General features: G+C 34.8%; 1 protein-coding gene, 1 non-coding gene and 1 pseudogene across 2 annotated transcripts; 1 reads left to right on the top strand and 2 right to left on the bottom strand.

Moving 5' to 3' along the window:
- Positions 1 to 1,060: 1,060 nt before the first annotated feature.
- TRNAG-UCC (transfer RNA glycine (anticodon UCC)) lies at positions 1,061 to 1,132 on the bottom strand. The gene has a single exon. It is a non-coding gene; the product is annotated as a tRNA-Gly (tRNA).
- A 3,159-nt stretch (positions 1,133 to 4,291) lies between these two features.
- Positions 4,292 to 11,665, top strand: LOC132064064 (pleiotropic drug resistance protein 1-like; annotated as a pseudogene).
- Positions 11,666 to 13,286: 1,621 nt separating this feature from the next.
- Positions 13,287 to 16,015, bottom strand: LOC132064065 (uncharacterized). The gene is made up of 2 exons (XM_059456927.1): positions 15,834 to 16,015; positions 13,287 to 14,515 (listed from the first exon to the last, which is right to left on the bottom strand). The coding sequence occupies exon 2, from the start codon at positions 14,082 to 14,084 to the stop codon at positions 13,455 to 13,457; it is 630 nt and encodes a 209-aa protein (XP_059312910.1). The 5' UTR covers positions 14,085 to 14,515; positions 15,834 to 16,015; the 3' UTR covers positions 13,287 to 13,454.
- Positions 16,016 to 16,493: the final 478 nt, after the last annotated feature.

The raw sequence follows: 16,493 nt of genomic DNA on the forward strand, positions 1-16,493 counted from the left end.
GTTCGATATTATTAACTTTGGTTTCAATTTGTAGAATTTACTGCTATCGACTTAACTATGGTTTCAATTTAACAAAGTGACACTCACAAATACGAACATTAGCTAATCGATCCACACATGAATATGTCGTTTTATAAGTAGTTATTCTTCAACATTTGGACAATAAAGTCTCTTGTCTCACAATATTCACTTAAAACTTTCACTTGTCTCATTTACATAGAGCTTAAATGGAACATGGCTCCTTCATTCTCGCACTGCTCCTTTATACAACCACACGAAGAAGCCAAGGAGTTCAACATCTACTATATATGTTCAAAAAATACTTTTAACCTTGTACATACAGTGCAATTTTTTGTCCGAACCCCCAACCCCTTACTGGCTCCGCCCCCGACTGTAATCCATCAAAACTCGAGGGACTCTCTACTGAATGAGATCAATATTTCCTGCTTTCCTACTATTTCTCTGTATATTATATCTCTGATTGTATATTCATTTACTTTACATCGATTCTATTCTACCCTGATAGTGCCTTTTTCTCATAATTTGTGAATTTTAGTTCACATTCCATGAGCTAATAAATCACAATCACATATAACGTCACTTTACACCGTCAAACACGCTTATTCCTAGCTTCTGAGAAACAAAAAAACTTCAAATACCGCAGCATATAGTACTGAGAATTGTGGCAAGTCTGGGGAAAGGTTACACCCAAGTAATTCAACCAAAATAAAATGATGACAATACAACTTATGATTGAAGTTCCAAAAGAATGCTGCGTTTATATAAATATCATTACATCACCTTAATTTGAGTACTAGCCCTTAAATATTTTTTGGAGAATTTGTGGTTGAAAATAAACCTTAATTAAACTGTGTTCTATCTATTAGTATTTAGTACATGACATGATGAAACTCTAGTAATCTTGATAGTAATCCTATTTGCGAATGAGATTACTATGAAGTAAAATTTGGACTTATTTGTCTTCTCACACTTCTAAAAGATCAAACGTCTTCAAAAAACGACGTAGACAGAAAATACAAAAAATGAAAAACAAAAGAGATGCGTCTGCCGGGAGTCGAACCCGGGTCTATTGCTTGGAAGGCAATTATCCTAACCGTTGGACTACAGACGCTTCCACATCTTAGGTATAATTATTACTCTATATATAGGTTTAATAGAGTTAGTAAGATTAATATTTTGCTAATACTTTTTTGTTCATTCCATAAATTTCTTCCTGCAATATCACCTTTTGTTTGCTTTTACTGGATTCTCTTCTGTTTCGATCTTTTTCTGATTTAAATCATAATCCTCGTGTGTTTATAATTAGAGTACATTTCTCAGTGAAAGAATATTATATATTTTTGAACAATCTTCACATGAAAGAAAATGTAGTACGTAGAGAATATTAATTTAGAAATGATATTCCCTTTCTTTTTTTTGCTTTTCTAAAAGTCAGCTCAAAAGCCCAGAATTGCAAAAAACAAGCTGTTAATTAGTTTTCAAGAAGGAGATTAATAATTTTAATTTGTAAGATGCATAGATGAGATTATAATATTGGGCAGATTAGTTTGTTGATTTGAACAACAACATTTATTTAAGTACAGAGTTATGGAGCAGAGTGAGCTTAATTGTGACGTATAGTTAACTCGTTCGGTGCATATATTGAAGATGCCTTCAAATCATTACGCAAAAAGACATCAAACTTCGATATTCCAACTTGGACTGTTTTCACACTGTCAATCACTATGGTTATTATACTTTCAATTATATGTTAATATCTATCAATGTTGTGATTACATATTAATAACTACCTTAATCGAATTTAGAATAAAAAGTGTATCAATCCATTATCCAATGGCAGGACATTTACTAGAATACAAAAGCAAAACTTCAGAAAGGTACGAATCTTTCCTTTTGGGTGCTAAGGTCGGCTCCCACTTTAATTTTAAACCATAGTCGTTATTGATGACGTAAGTAAAGTTCACAACAACACGATCATATGCGGTTATGGTTTACGTAATATCCTAATCATGCTTTGTATGAGCTTGTTAAGTAGACGTTTGGACGTGATTTCCTTGGAAGTTTGAAAAACAAAATCTGAGAATTTAACGTTGAAATTGAAAAATGGTATTTAGAAGATAAAGATTGTGTCTGGACATGAGTTTTACTTGAAAAAGAAAAGTTGAGAAGTTTTGTGAGTGGAAATTCGAAATACTCAATCCTGTTTCTCAAACTTCAAATTCTTTATTTCAAGCTTGAACTTGGAAACAATGGATCTGATTTTTAAAAAAGCAATTATTTGAAATAATCTCCAACTATTATTTCAAATAGCATTTTCATGTTTTGTGGTACAGTCAAACCTCTTCATAATTGTCATTCGTTATAACAACATTTCACTGTAATGGCTTGATTTTCTCTGGAACCGATTTTTCATGTTATGTTTTACTTTTCTATAATAACATTTTACCTATAACAGCAATGATATTCATTATAACAGTACACTCTTTGTAAAATTATCTCTCTATAACAGTCATACTCAAATATTGTGTAATAATATTTTGTAATAAGTACATTATGTATAATAAACATAAAAAGCTATTGTTAAGAGTCCACTATTACTTGGGCTGAAATAGAAGAGTCAACTATTAAGCTCTTAGACAACCTTTAAGAGAAAGCTAATGAATTCCCTTTTGCCGAAAGTTTGGACAAAATTCTTCGTCAATTTGAGCATTATATTATCAATAAGAGACTGAAATTTACGAAACAACCTACAATTGTAGAAATCTTACGATAAACTTGAAATATTTAAATTCTCAATTAATTTTAAATGCATATGTTCCTTAGATCTTAATTCTTTATCGCTATAGTACAACTAGTTATGGATTTATTAATAATTTATTAGTCTTTTCAATTTTTAATGAATGAGATATGAAAATCAATTGAGATTTTAAAATTAATAAGTATATTGTTTTAGCTTATATGTAACATAAAAAGTATAGAAAAATAATTGTTTGATTATTTTGTTTATAGCAGCTAAATAAAATCTAAACATCAAATGCCAGTATACATACATAATAACACCTCACTATAGCAGCCATGAAGTTTTCAGACAAACACTGCTATTATAGAGAGGTTTGACTGTAGTTTGAGTATTTGGCTTTTATAGATTCATTTATCCGGCATGGATTGGGCTCCTCTCCATTTCCCTTCTCTCCATTTTCCCCGAGTTCTATGTTAGATTAGAGACACATGACATGGGTTAGAATTAATGACTATGATTTAATTGACTAAACACAAGGCCCTAACCATAGTTTATATAATTAATAACTTATCCATAAATATATTAAAATGTTCTCTTTCCCTTCCTATTTACTTTTCCTACTCAGTAAAATATCTTTTCTGATTTATCCAATTATTTTTTGCCACTTAATTTTTTTCCCCTAATAGACCCAATATTCAATTGGTGATATTTTCCATTTTTTCAATTATGATGCTTACTAATTTACATAATATAGACCCCATTATTCAATTGGTAATTGTATATTTTCGAAAGAGTTGTCTATATTCTGGAAAATATCACCATTAAAGAGTTGTCATGATTGCAAAAAAAGATGGAATATTAAAATAGGAAGAGAAAGAGAACATTTTAATATATTTATGGATAAGTTATTAATTATATAAACTATGGTTAGGGACTTGTGTTTAGTCAATTAAATCATAGTCATTAATTCTAACCCATGCCATGTGTCTCTAATCTAACATAGAACTTGGGGGGGGAAATGGAGAAAAGGGAAATGGAGAGGAGTCCAATCCATCTGCCACAATTTAATCTCAACAGACTTACCTTTGGTTGTCCAGATGTAAACTTTAAAATATTTGGTAAATATGAATCATCTTCTGACTAGTTTATATACAAAACTTAAATCAGATCATTTATGTCTGAAATGTTCCAAACTATAACTTTTTGCTTTGTACAAAGCTTATTCCAGAGATGCATCATTTTTTTATTTGTGGCTCCTTAATATTGTGGGCTCAATATATTTCACGTTAACTTAAAATTCACAAGGAAGCATAGTTGAATGACCTATTAGATAGGCGTCTCTACAGGATATCTATATAAGTACACTCTCTTACCAATATTTGTTTTAAGGATCAAAGACCCTCCTAGAATCAATGTTACATTAATGATAGACATAAAGGTGAGCAGAAAATAAGTAGCAAGATTCCCATTTTTTCTGTTACCTTAAATTTTTTGCACCTAACTTAGAGATTCCCATTTGAATCATGGTGAAGAAGTAGCAAGAACAGTTTCAAGCATTCTACTAGGCTTATATTTGGCTTCAATATTCACTTATTCTGCTGCATTCTGCAGCTTCAAGTGAGCAAAAATGGAGAGTGGCAGGACATTTTAAAAGTGAGTAGCGCCCGATTGAGTAGTACAATTGATGTGTTCTCAAGGTCTTCACAAGAAGAAGATGATGAAGAAGCATTAAAATGGGCTGCTATAGAGAAACTTCCGACTTATCTTTCTATAAGGAGAGGCATATTAACTGAACAAGGACACTCTAGAGAAGTTGATATAACAGATCTTGGATTAGTGGAGAAGAGGAATCTCTTAGAGAGATTTGTCAAAATTGCAGAGGAAGACAATGGGAAGTTCTTGATGAAGCTCAAACAACGCATTGACAGGTAAAATGTTCTACCTATAATGTCATTTTCGACATTTTAAACTTAGCCTCTGTCATATCAAATGCTTAAATGTCCGCTCGCTTATGTACATGTCCTGAATTAATGGTCTTTTTCTTTAGGTAGTTTAGTTTCTAATATGGGATATTCTTACCTCAATGAAGTCTTAATGGTCTTGTGCCTTTTGAATGATACAGAGTTGGTCTTGATCTTCCAAGAATCGAAGGACGCTTTGATCAATTGAGTGTAGATGCAGAAACTTATGTTGGCAATAGATCTGTACCTACAATATTCAACTTCACAGTTAACATCTTAGAGTTAATTGGCCTATTTTTCCAGCATAAATGGTACTATTAATGATATATGTCAATAGTTCATGCAAAGTGCTAATCATGCTGTTACTTTGTAAAGGGTTTCTTGAATTCTCTTCATATTCTTCCAAATAGAAAGGGACAATTGCCAATTCTTCATGAGGTCAGCGGAATCGTCAAGCCAGGAAGGTGAGACAATTTTGTTAAAAAGTTTCATTCTCAAAACAATTTTGACTATCCTTGTCGTTCATACTTTTCGTTATGATTATGCAGAATGATACTGCTTTTAGGGCCTCCATGTTCTGTAAAAACAACATTGCTGTTAACTTTGGCTGGGAAACTAGACAGAGATCTCAAAGTAAGAAACATAACTCACATGTAGACTTCAACATTTTTCTCGCAGCCTTGAATATCATTCTATTATTTAATGCATTTTTGTTGAGGCTTCAGGTGTCTGGGAGAGTGACATGCAATGGTCATGGGATGGATGAGTTTGTACCACAAAGGGCATCTGCTTATATAAGTCAGAATGATCTTCATATCGGAGAACTAACAGTCAGGTAAACACTAGCCTTTTCTGCGAGATATCAAGGAGTTGGAGCCAGATATGGTCAAAGATATTTTCTTATCCTATGTGTTCTGATAATTAGGCAAGTTGCATCTCCAGAATTGGTCTGCTGTTCATTTTCCTTTTCTCTAATTTTCTTGCAAAACTATGCAGAAATGTTAGCTGAGCTGTCTAGGAGAGAAAAGGAAGCTAGCATTAAGCCTGATCCTGATGTTGATATCTTTATGAAGGTGAATAGATTTCAACAGAACATTCTGTTCACACTTCTCATCTCTTTCTCTTTGTCAATTTTGAGAGAAATGACACAATGTTATTGGTTTATTTGTCCAACAGGCAGCTTCAGTAGAAGGGCAGGATGCTAGTGTTGTAACAGACTATACTCTCAAGGTAAGATGGCATTTCCTGAGTTACAAGTTCAATGAAGATATCTTTCCTGAAATATACTGTTCTATTCTCCAAATTTCCCAGATATCGGGACTTGACATCTCCGCGGATACCCTCGTTGGAGATGAATTGTTTCGAGGCATTTCAGGTGGACAGAAAAAGCGAGTTACTGCAGTTTAGATCAAAACCAGATACTCTAGAACTTAGAGATAGTGATTAATGTGGTAAGAACCCTAAGCTTAAATAATTGAGGGAATAAATTTTTGTACTTAAGGTTATAAAAACTTGATGATAACATATAATACAGGGGAGATGATGGTTGGACCAGCTGTAGCACTTTTCATGGATGAGATTTCAACTGGCTTTAGACAGCTCAACAACATTTCAGATAGTGAATTCAATTAGGGAATCAATCCACATTCTTCAAGGAATTACTATGATCTCACTCCTACAGCCTGCACCAGAAACCTATGACTTATTCGATGACATAGTTCTTCTATCAGATGGACAAATTGTTTACCAAGGTCCTCGTGAAAACGTGTTAGATTTCTTTGAATGCATGGGGTTCAAATGCCCTGAAAGGAAAGGAGTAGCTGATTTCTTACAAGAAGTAAGCCTCATTTCTAACTGATTTAGTTTAGTATTTCCAATCGCGGAACATTTCAGGTTTCTGACTAAGTCTTTTACTGTGTTAATATCAGGTGACATCAAGGAAGGAGCAAGAGCAATACTGGGCTACTCGAGATGAACCTTATAAGTTTGTTACTGTGAGGGATTTTTCTGAAAAATTCTAATCATTTCATATTGGGCAGAAGCTAGGGGATAAGCTTGGTGTCCCTTTGACAAATCCAAGAACCACCCTACTGTTCTAACCACAAAGAGTTATGGTGTAGCAAGAAGGAACTACTGAAAGCTTTCTCAGCTGGAGAATTCCTTCTTATGAAGAGGAATTCATTCATCTATATATTCAAAAGAGCACAAGTGAGTAGCATTCCAAAGAAATGAATTTTTTTTCCCCCTTTTAAGTTGCTGAGTGCTATTCTAGAGGTAAACAAAGTGTTCTGTTCTACTTTCCAGCTTATCATAATGGCTTTCATAACAATGACACTATTCCTACGAACGGAGATGCACAAGAGTACAACAAGGGATGGTGGTGTTTACTTGGGTGCACTGCTTTTTGGTGTAATGATGATTATGTTCAGCAGATACTCAGAGCTTGCCCTCAGTATTGTGAAGCTTCCTATCTTCTACAAGCAACGCGATTTTCTCTTCTTTTCTGCTTGTGCATATGCTCTACCTACATGAATCCTTAAGATACCAATCACACTTGTGGAAGTATGCATTTGGGTGTATATGACTTATTATGTCATAGGATTTGATGCAGATGTTGGAAGGTAGAAAATCAGGCTTTTTAATTCATATCCGAGAATGTTTTCAGTTCAAAATCTGATGGAGATTGATTCACATTTTTCAGGTTCTTCAAACAGATATTTCTTCGTATATGTGTTAACCAGATGGTCTCAGCACTATTTCAGTTATTGGTAGCTCTTGGAAGAAATCTAATAGTTACAAACACATTCGGATCATTTGCACTGCTTACTGTTATGGTGATGGATGGATTCATTCTATCTAGAGGTAAAATTGCAGGCTGTGTTGAGAAATATCCAACTTAAATGTTCACCCTGCCTGTTTGTGACTTGCATTAACCAGGATAATGCTAATTGTCTATCAGATGATGTGAAGAAATGGTGGATATGGGGCTACTGGTTTTTACCTTATGTATGCACAGAATACCATTGCTGTTAACGAATTTCTTGGGAAGATTTGGGCACATGTAAGTAAGAGATTATGAACTATGAAAACAAAAAAGATGTCAAGGCTGCATTGTTGAAAGTTCACCTCTTTTTGTTTTGTAGGTTCCTCCAAACTCCACAGATACCTTAGGTTAAACATTCCTAAAATTGCGCAGACTCTATCCATCTGCAAGCTTGTATTGAATTGGAGTAGGAGCTCTTCTTGGATATGTTTTTCTCTTCAATTTCCTTTTCTCAGTTGCCCTAACTTATCTCAACCATAATAATCTATCTTACTTCTTTTCTATACCATTTATAGAAGGACAACATGTAGACTAAGTGGGAGAGCTTTTTGTGCAGCATTTGGGAAACCTCAGCCAATTCTATCTGAAGAAACTGTGACAGAGAGGTTAGCCAGCACAAAGGGTGAGGTTATTGAACTATCAACAGGAGAAAGGATCTCTCTTAGCGGGCATAACTCCCGTTGTGCTTTAGTTTGCAAAAACACAGGAGGAGGAAATGAAGTTCTACAAAGTGAATCCTCCAGGTCTATATCCTCAAGAGTAGGCAGCATAAACGAGGCCGATGCAAAAAGGAAAAGAGGAATGATTCTTCCTTTTGAACCCCTTTGTATAGCTTTTGATGATATCAGATATGCAGTAGATGTACCAAAAGTAAGTTGCAGATTACTCCATGCAAAATTGCCATAAAATATATGTTTGAAAATAATTCTCAAGTGAATGCTGCAGATCATAAAATCTAAACTCTTTTGATCTTTAATTTTCTATGGTGCACAAAATAAAAGTAATGTTGTGACTCCAGGAAATGAAAGCTCAAGTTATTACTGAGGATCGGCGTGAAATCTTGAAAGGCGTAAGTGGTGCTATTAGGCCTGAAGTTTTGACAGCTTTGGTGGGTGTTACTGGAGCTGGTAAAACCACCCTGATGGATGTCTTATCCGGAAAGAAAACCAGTGGATACATTGAATGAAGCATCACTATAGCAGGGTACCCCAAGAAGCAAGAAACGTTTGCACGAATAGCAGGATACTGTGAGCAAAACTGACATTCATTCACCACATGTGACAGTATATGAATCCCTGCAATAGTCTGCTCGTCTTAGATTGCCTCGTGAAGTTAACACTGCAACTAGAAAGGTACATTTAAGAATTAAGAAAAAATCACACAGGTGGCTATAGAAACTGGCTGCTAAACTAGATATTTATGCTGCAGACGTTTATTGAAGAGCTCATGGAACTTGCAGAGCTAACCTCATTAAGAGAATCAGTAGTTGGCTTGCCTGGAGTCAATGGTCTCTCAACCGAACAGCGAAAGAGACTTACAATTGCAGTTGAGCTTGTTGCTAATCCGTCCATTATATTCATGGATGGAGCAACCTCAGGACTAGATGCTAGGGCAGCCGCAATAGTAATGAGGACGGTGAGAAATACAGTAGATACAGGTCGAACAGTGGTATGCACCATTCATCAGCCAAGCATCGACATATACTTCTAAAACGGGGAGGTGAACTTATATATGTCGATCGATTAGGACGCCATTCTTCTCCGCTTATTAAATATTTTGAGGTGAGAAAAATCTAGGTGGCATAATGTGCATCATAGTGCTGGCTAGGTACTAAACTAAGGGCTTTTTTGTTTTCTCACCTCAGGGAATTGATGGAGTCCCTAAAATAAAAGATGGTTACAATCCTGCAACATGGATGCTGGAAATCACTACTGCAGCACAAGAAGCACTTCTTGGAATTGACTTGGCAGACTTATACAAGAACTCAGAGTTGCATAAGTATGAAATCTCTTGAAACTGAACAGAATTGGACATGTTTAATCATGATTATAAAGTAGATTTTATTACCAAATAATTCAGGAGAAACAAAGCATTAATCAAGGAACTAAGTGTGCCAGCTCCAGGTGCAAAAGATTTATACTTCCCTACAAAGTACTCTCAGTCTTTCTTCACACAATGCATGGCTTGCCTGTGGAAACAGCATTGGTCATACTGGAGAAATCCTCCATACACAGCAGTCAGGCTTCTTTTTACGATCTTCGTTGCTCTAATGTTTGGAACGATATCTTGGGATCTTGGCTCCAAGAGTTAAAGAGGAAAAAAGAGAAGACGCACTACAAGAACTGTTCCTGATTTACAAGATATTTGTTTCTCTTAATTTCAGGTCTAATAATTTGCTTGAACGAAATTTCAGGGGAAGGCAACAAGATTTCTTCAATGCCGTAGGTTCTATGTATGCTGCTGTTATGTTTCTTGGTGTGCAAAATTCTTCAGTCAGTTCAGCCAATTATCTCCATCGAGAGGACAGTTTTCTAAAGGGAAAGAGCAGCTGGGATGTATTCAGCTCTACCTTATGCTTTTGGACAGGTACAAATTCGTATTTCTCTATGGATTGGCAAGTAAAGCTGACCTCGACTTGTTTGGGAATGAGGCACAGTAGTTGCATTTAAAAAGTTAATAGTAAAAGACATAGTTTCGACTTATCCAAATAGTAGTAGTTTCATACAAAATGAGATACCAAGAGTAGTATACATACTTGGGTGAAGTCCATCTCAAGATGATAAGAATATCACAATCACCAATGGCAGGAGGAAGAAAGGGGCCAAGAGAGGCATCCCCTACAGTCTATTGCTCCACATACCTATACTGACCCCATTTGTCTTTGATTTCTTTCAGGATTTTGTTCTCTCTTGTACATGAGTTTCCTTTAATCTTCATAGATGTTGACTCCAGTAATTGTCGTCTTATATGAGCTTACCATTTTGTCACTTTCATGTGTCAAGCTGTCATGCCCTGCAGTGGCAGAAGTATCTTTTATTAAGGGGCGGGTGCCTGACACAAACACATTTCCAAGACGAACCGTGAAAATAGACCGACACCGGGTGTTGATAGTTTTGCGTACACCACTGATATCCTAGTATCATCACCTCTATTAACCATCCTCATGGAATATTTTTGGTTATGCAGGTTATGATTGAGATCCCTTACCTATTCATCCAGACAATGATATATGGAGTCAATAGTATATGCCATGATAGGATATGAGTGGACAGTCACGTAAGTTCTTTTAGTATCTCTTCTTCATGTACTTCACCTTGCTATATTTTACCTTTTTTGGAATGATGACAGTAGCTGCTACTCCTAATCACGGCCTTGCAACCATCAATACATCTGCATTCTATGGACACTGGAATCTTTTCTCAGAATTTATCATTCCAAAAGCAGTAAGTTACCTTTTACTAGTTCATTGCTACAACAAACGTATACACATTATAGTAGTAATGTTATTTATTATATTGTTTCTAAAACTTTCACGTTGAGTGATCTCATTTTTTCCATCGTGAATACACCACAAAAGAAAAAAGAAACCTGCAACTATTTTTGTTCTGGATAATTGTAGAGTATTCCAGTTTGGAGGAGATGGTACTATTACTTTTGTCCTACAGCTTGGACATTATATGGACTAATGGCCTCACAGTTTGGAGACCTAAATGACAAGCTTGACACAGGTGAAACAGTGGAACAATTTATAGGAAGGTTACTTTGACTTCAAATATGATTTTGTGGGATATGTTGCCCTCATTCATGTAGGATTTTATGTTGTTTTTGGCTGCCTATTTGCATACTCAATCAAGGCATATTTTTTTTATTTTTTTTAAATCTCCAGGATTTGATGTCATGGTGATGTATATTATTCATGAAAACACAAAAGAAGTGGGGGACTAGACCTTACCCCAAATATACGTCACCGATTGAATAGCAATCACCCCAAAAAAAGAGAATGTTAAACCTAAGTTAGCTGTACATTCTCTACTACATACTATGCTTTAGACAAATTAGCTCACAAAAAAAATAGCTTTGTCATATCTTATCCTCATGCTAGGCATTTGTCTCCTATCCAAGATACTAGTTATGTGATAAACTCAAGATATAAAAGTAGATATTTTAACTAAAGAAATATAATTTGTGTTAGTACAAGTGTACAACAACAACAACTATATACCCATCAGAAATGTCCATGCGAGTATTATTATATGAAAGAAAATTTTTCATTCCACTCCTTAATATTTTAACTTCCATTTTGACGAAATTATTTAATTCAAATCAAATTTGGACTTAATTTGACATTATAACTTATGTATCCTAATTTTACTCAAGTTATTTAGTTCTAAATAAATAATCATACATAAGTTAATGAACTTTTAAGATAAATACATAATTTAACTTGTCACAAGATAGGATAGATGTTTCTCTTTAATCGTGGATTAGGGGTTCGAACGTGGATATGGAAAAAATCTTTGGAGGAAGCGCTCCCCGAATAAGTGAAGCGCGATAAATGTTAATTATCTGGATTAATTGAGAAAACCGGATATCGAGCACCAATCGTAAAATCAAAGAACGTGAAAAATGAGGTAGGAGGTTCGATAGCTTTTTGAAAAGTGAGACTTTAAAAACAAAAACAAAAAAATTGACTTAAATAAATAAGATTAGGACCTAAAAGTAATTAATTAAAAAGTTTTAAAAAAATTTGAAAATTATTGTAGGATTACAAAAGTTAAATCGCGCCGATAAATTTTTGAAAAGTAGATTTTAAAAATAAAAAAAAAACAAAAAAATTGACTTAAATAAATAAGATTAAGACATAAAAGTAATTAATTAAAAAGTTTTTAAAAAATTGGGAAATTATTGTGAGGAATACAAAAGTCCTCACATTTGCTCTTATATAATATAGTAATATGAACCAGTGGCCCCTCTTGGCATTTGCTGGACAGAATTTATAAGCACTGGATCATCCCAAGTTGTAGCATTTAACTTGCGGAAAAGACAGATAGGTCCATATATAACATTAATAGACTGATAAGAAGGGGCTTTCCTGTACAGAGAGTATATATATTAGAGTTATCATATAGTAGTAGTTTTCTTCTTTCTTTTCACCATCTTTTCCCTGCTCAATTTTAGAATGGAAAACCTTACGTCACATGCATGTATGCTGTCTACAAACATAAACATTTGCACGTCTCTAGACATAGAATATGAAATTGAAAGCACTGTCAAACATGTGGAGCACTACAGTAATAATAAGTAATCAGAAAAATCAGTAGAAATTTTGTTAGTTGATATTGAAAGTACAAGCTATACTTTTCGAAGCACATTCAACCCTTGGCTATGGTTTTGGTGCCATTGGCATACAATAACTATGTGAATCGTACATTGGTATAATATAAGATCACATATGCCCCAACCTAGAAACTAAGCCAACAGCTCAGTTGGAAAAGCTTCCCTTCTCACCTGACCTTCATTGCTATACTTAGGCAAAGCGACAAGCGACAGCTTAAAATGACAGTACCCCATATGCAATAAACATTCAGAAACTATATAAAACCACTCAAAAGGTGAACACATAAATTTCTTGCTCAAATTTAGATTATCTGTAGTCTAATGAGTCTCAGCTGTGGACTCACATACACAACAATATATTAGTTTCACAACTATCATGTAGCATTCAAAGTGCGACAATCACTCAAAGTCAAACATAGTGAATTTTAAAAGCTCAAGCATGAAGCATACAAACTCGCAAACAATGCGGATTGAGTTCACTTGAAATATATACATAGGATTATTCAAAAACCACAAAAAACATGTCATAAGGTACTGCCAGCAAGATGATAGAATTAAGATCTTCAATTCACTATCGCAGCATCCGACCGAAGACATATGAGTCCACTGGAGCATCTTCTGCAATCTGAAGTGATGAGACAGCCTGTGCTGCAAGAAGACCAGCCGAAATTCTTTGAACCTCCCAATTCCCCTCATCAAACCATTGATGGTGAGCATTTCCTACCCAAGGTACAGAAGACACCATCCACGCGGTATTTTCCTGCTCATTCCACATGCATCCATCCCCGTTGGGACCAGACACCCATTGTGTTTCCTCAACTGAATATATTGAGAGGTCTTGATGAGGAAGCATTGCTCTTTCTCCACCCATAAAAAAGTCAAAATTTCTATCAAGATCCCATGGGTTTGATTCTTTATCCTTCTTAAGCAAAAGCTCACATGAATCATCAGATTCTTCACCTACTAGGACATGCAGAGCAACTGCCTCAGCAATCGCCGCACCCTCTTCATCCAGCTTTTGCTGTTCTTCTTTCTTTTTCTGTTTCTTCTTTTCCAATTCAGAGCGAATGGCAGCTGAAGTAGCCAAGGCTTTCTCTAAGCGCCTCTTTTTTTTCTCAGCCTGTTTAATTCGATCCAACTCATCCTTTACTTGCTTCTTCTTCCCTTTTCTAACAGCAGGCGCAGCTTTAGCACATTCCATATTATCGACAAATTTTCAGATCTATTGCCCCAAGACCTTCTTGAATTTCCTTTTGTTACAAGTTTCTTTAAGAGGTATACATTATCTCTACAACTATTTATCTCACTTTCCTTTTATATCCTGTTATTTATACTATAGCAAAAACTAATGATTCCAAATATTAGAAGTATTATGAAACCAATACACTAAACTACAACTACACCCACTCAGGTATGTAGGAATACCTCATCGTGCGCACAATACAATCCCAAACAGAAACAACAGGCGAATGAAGAAGAGAAGACTGGTAAAAACTCATAATCCTGTCTCTCACCATTCTTCCCAGTTTCCCAACACCCTTGCATTTATCCATCTCCCAGAAAATATCGCGACTCAAATTTTATAAAGTATATGTTCAACTCTTCTTCAAACGACTCCCATGGCCTTCCCTCCTACAAGCAGACAAAAGAAACTTAGTATATGCATAAACAATATTTTCAAAACATAATTAAGAAAGTTTATACCACATCACGTGTCTCACAAACAAAAACAAAAAATCACACAGGTGAAATAGCATCACGACTCATAAACCTCCATAAGAAAGATGCTTTACAACAAAATTTGGTTATCAGGAGAACTCTTAACAATAGAGCGAAAGATAGGACATGAACAGCTTGATAGCATCATTAACAAATGACTGTTTCTTGGTGGAACGCTCTGGTTGGTCAACCAAAGCCATCCATTTGAGTATGTTTCAAAATCGACGGCTGACATTCCACCCCAAGATATGTAGCTTAACAAAGCATTGAAGTCCTCACACATCCACATAGAGATCTGTGTAAACAGCACACAAAATATCCTTAATTCCCCAACTAATTCACTTAAATCACTTGCAGTGACTAAATCCTCCATAATTCCTGCAATTTGATGTTATGAAACACCAGGAACTTTCGAGCTCCTAACTATCTCGAAATCTCATCGTGCATTAGAATTTAAACCTTTCAATGAAAAAGAAGAAATCCACCTACTTTTAACTTAGTTGTTCATAAAACAACAGTTTTATTCACTCTAAGCGTATAAGTTCAAACGAAAGAAAGACAGAAGTGAGGAAGGCAATTTGGAAAGGAAAAAAAACCGAATTTTTCCTCTTTCCTTTATAAGCAAAAAAGCACAAATTTTCATACAACATTAAGTTAGGCATCTGTAGCTGAATTAGTACACTTTTTTCCAAAATAATTTTCCAAGCATGATATGAAATTATTAAAACCTCTAATTGTTCCACATACTTTCCAAAAGAAATGGGGGGGGAGACTGAGAAAAATAACTTGACAAAACCTATTTTTTCATTAAAAACAATTTAGCAGTCACAATTGAATTAGTACACTGTTTCCCCAAAACAAGAACACCAATTTCACATAATTGAATAGTAAATTTCACAAATTGACGAAACCCCAATTTCTCAAGATTGAAATCATCTTAACATGCCTACTGAAAATCCAATTAAACATCAATAATCAGTTATAAAAAAAAAAATTTAAAGAAAAAACCCCAATTCAATTTAGTTCATATCCAAATTGAAAACCTAATTCTGATAATCTGACCCGACCCACATAAAAAAAAACCTCAACTTTCAACAAAATCAACCACTTTCACACGTTATTCTGACCAGATCAAGAATACCCACAAGCCAAAAATCCACATAAATTACAAAACTTACAGATCTTAATTAAACATAAATCAAAGACTGTATAAAAAAAAGTAAAAGCATACCTGTCGGAGATAGCCACCTACCAAGAGCGTAGGTATAACAGAAATAAAGAGATGATAATATTTGCAGATTTATATAATTGAAGGGTATATGGATCTAATGATACGGCACTCAAAATTCAACAAAAACGGGGGAGAGAAAAAGGAAAAAGGGTCTATAAGATTATAGAAATGAAAGTGAAATTTTAGGAAAATTGGTCATATGAAATTGCTAGTACAAGGAAGGGTAAAATCGTAAATAGAAAATGATATGTGGACACGTGGCAGATAGAGTATAGTGATTCTAGAATTTCTGACCTTTCTAGTGATGAATGGACACATGGGAACAGCCTGTGGATAGGATGGCAAGTTGAGCCGTTGGATTTTGCTGAGATTTAGTTTATGTATGGGGCCCTATTAGAAGAAAATTATGTTTTCTTTGTTTCTTCTTAGTACTATGTAATTGGTGTTCGATTTGGATTTGAAAACTTGCACTTATAATTCATTGGTAGTGTTTAAAGCAAAATTGACAAGCCACAATGTAAAGGAAAAAATCGTCTCAAAATATCTTCCTACTTTAATGCCTCTGTTTGATAGTTTGTTACCTCAATTTTTTAAGTGAGACATAGTTCGACCTGATCTTTATATTTAAAAAAAAGAGTTAGCTAATCTTAAGATCCAAAA

The sequence above is a fragment of the Lycium ferocissimum genome, chromosome 7 (assembly GCF_029784015.1).
Source record: "Lycium ferocissimum isolate CSIRO_LF1 chromosome 7, AGI_CSIRO_Lferr_CH_V1, whole genome shotgun sequence".
Lineage (NCBI taxonomy): Eukaryota > Viridiplantae > Streptophyta > Magnoliopsida > Solanales > Solanaceae > Lycium > Lycium ferocissimum.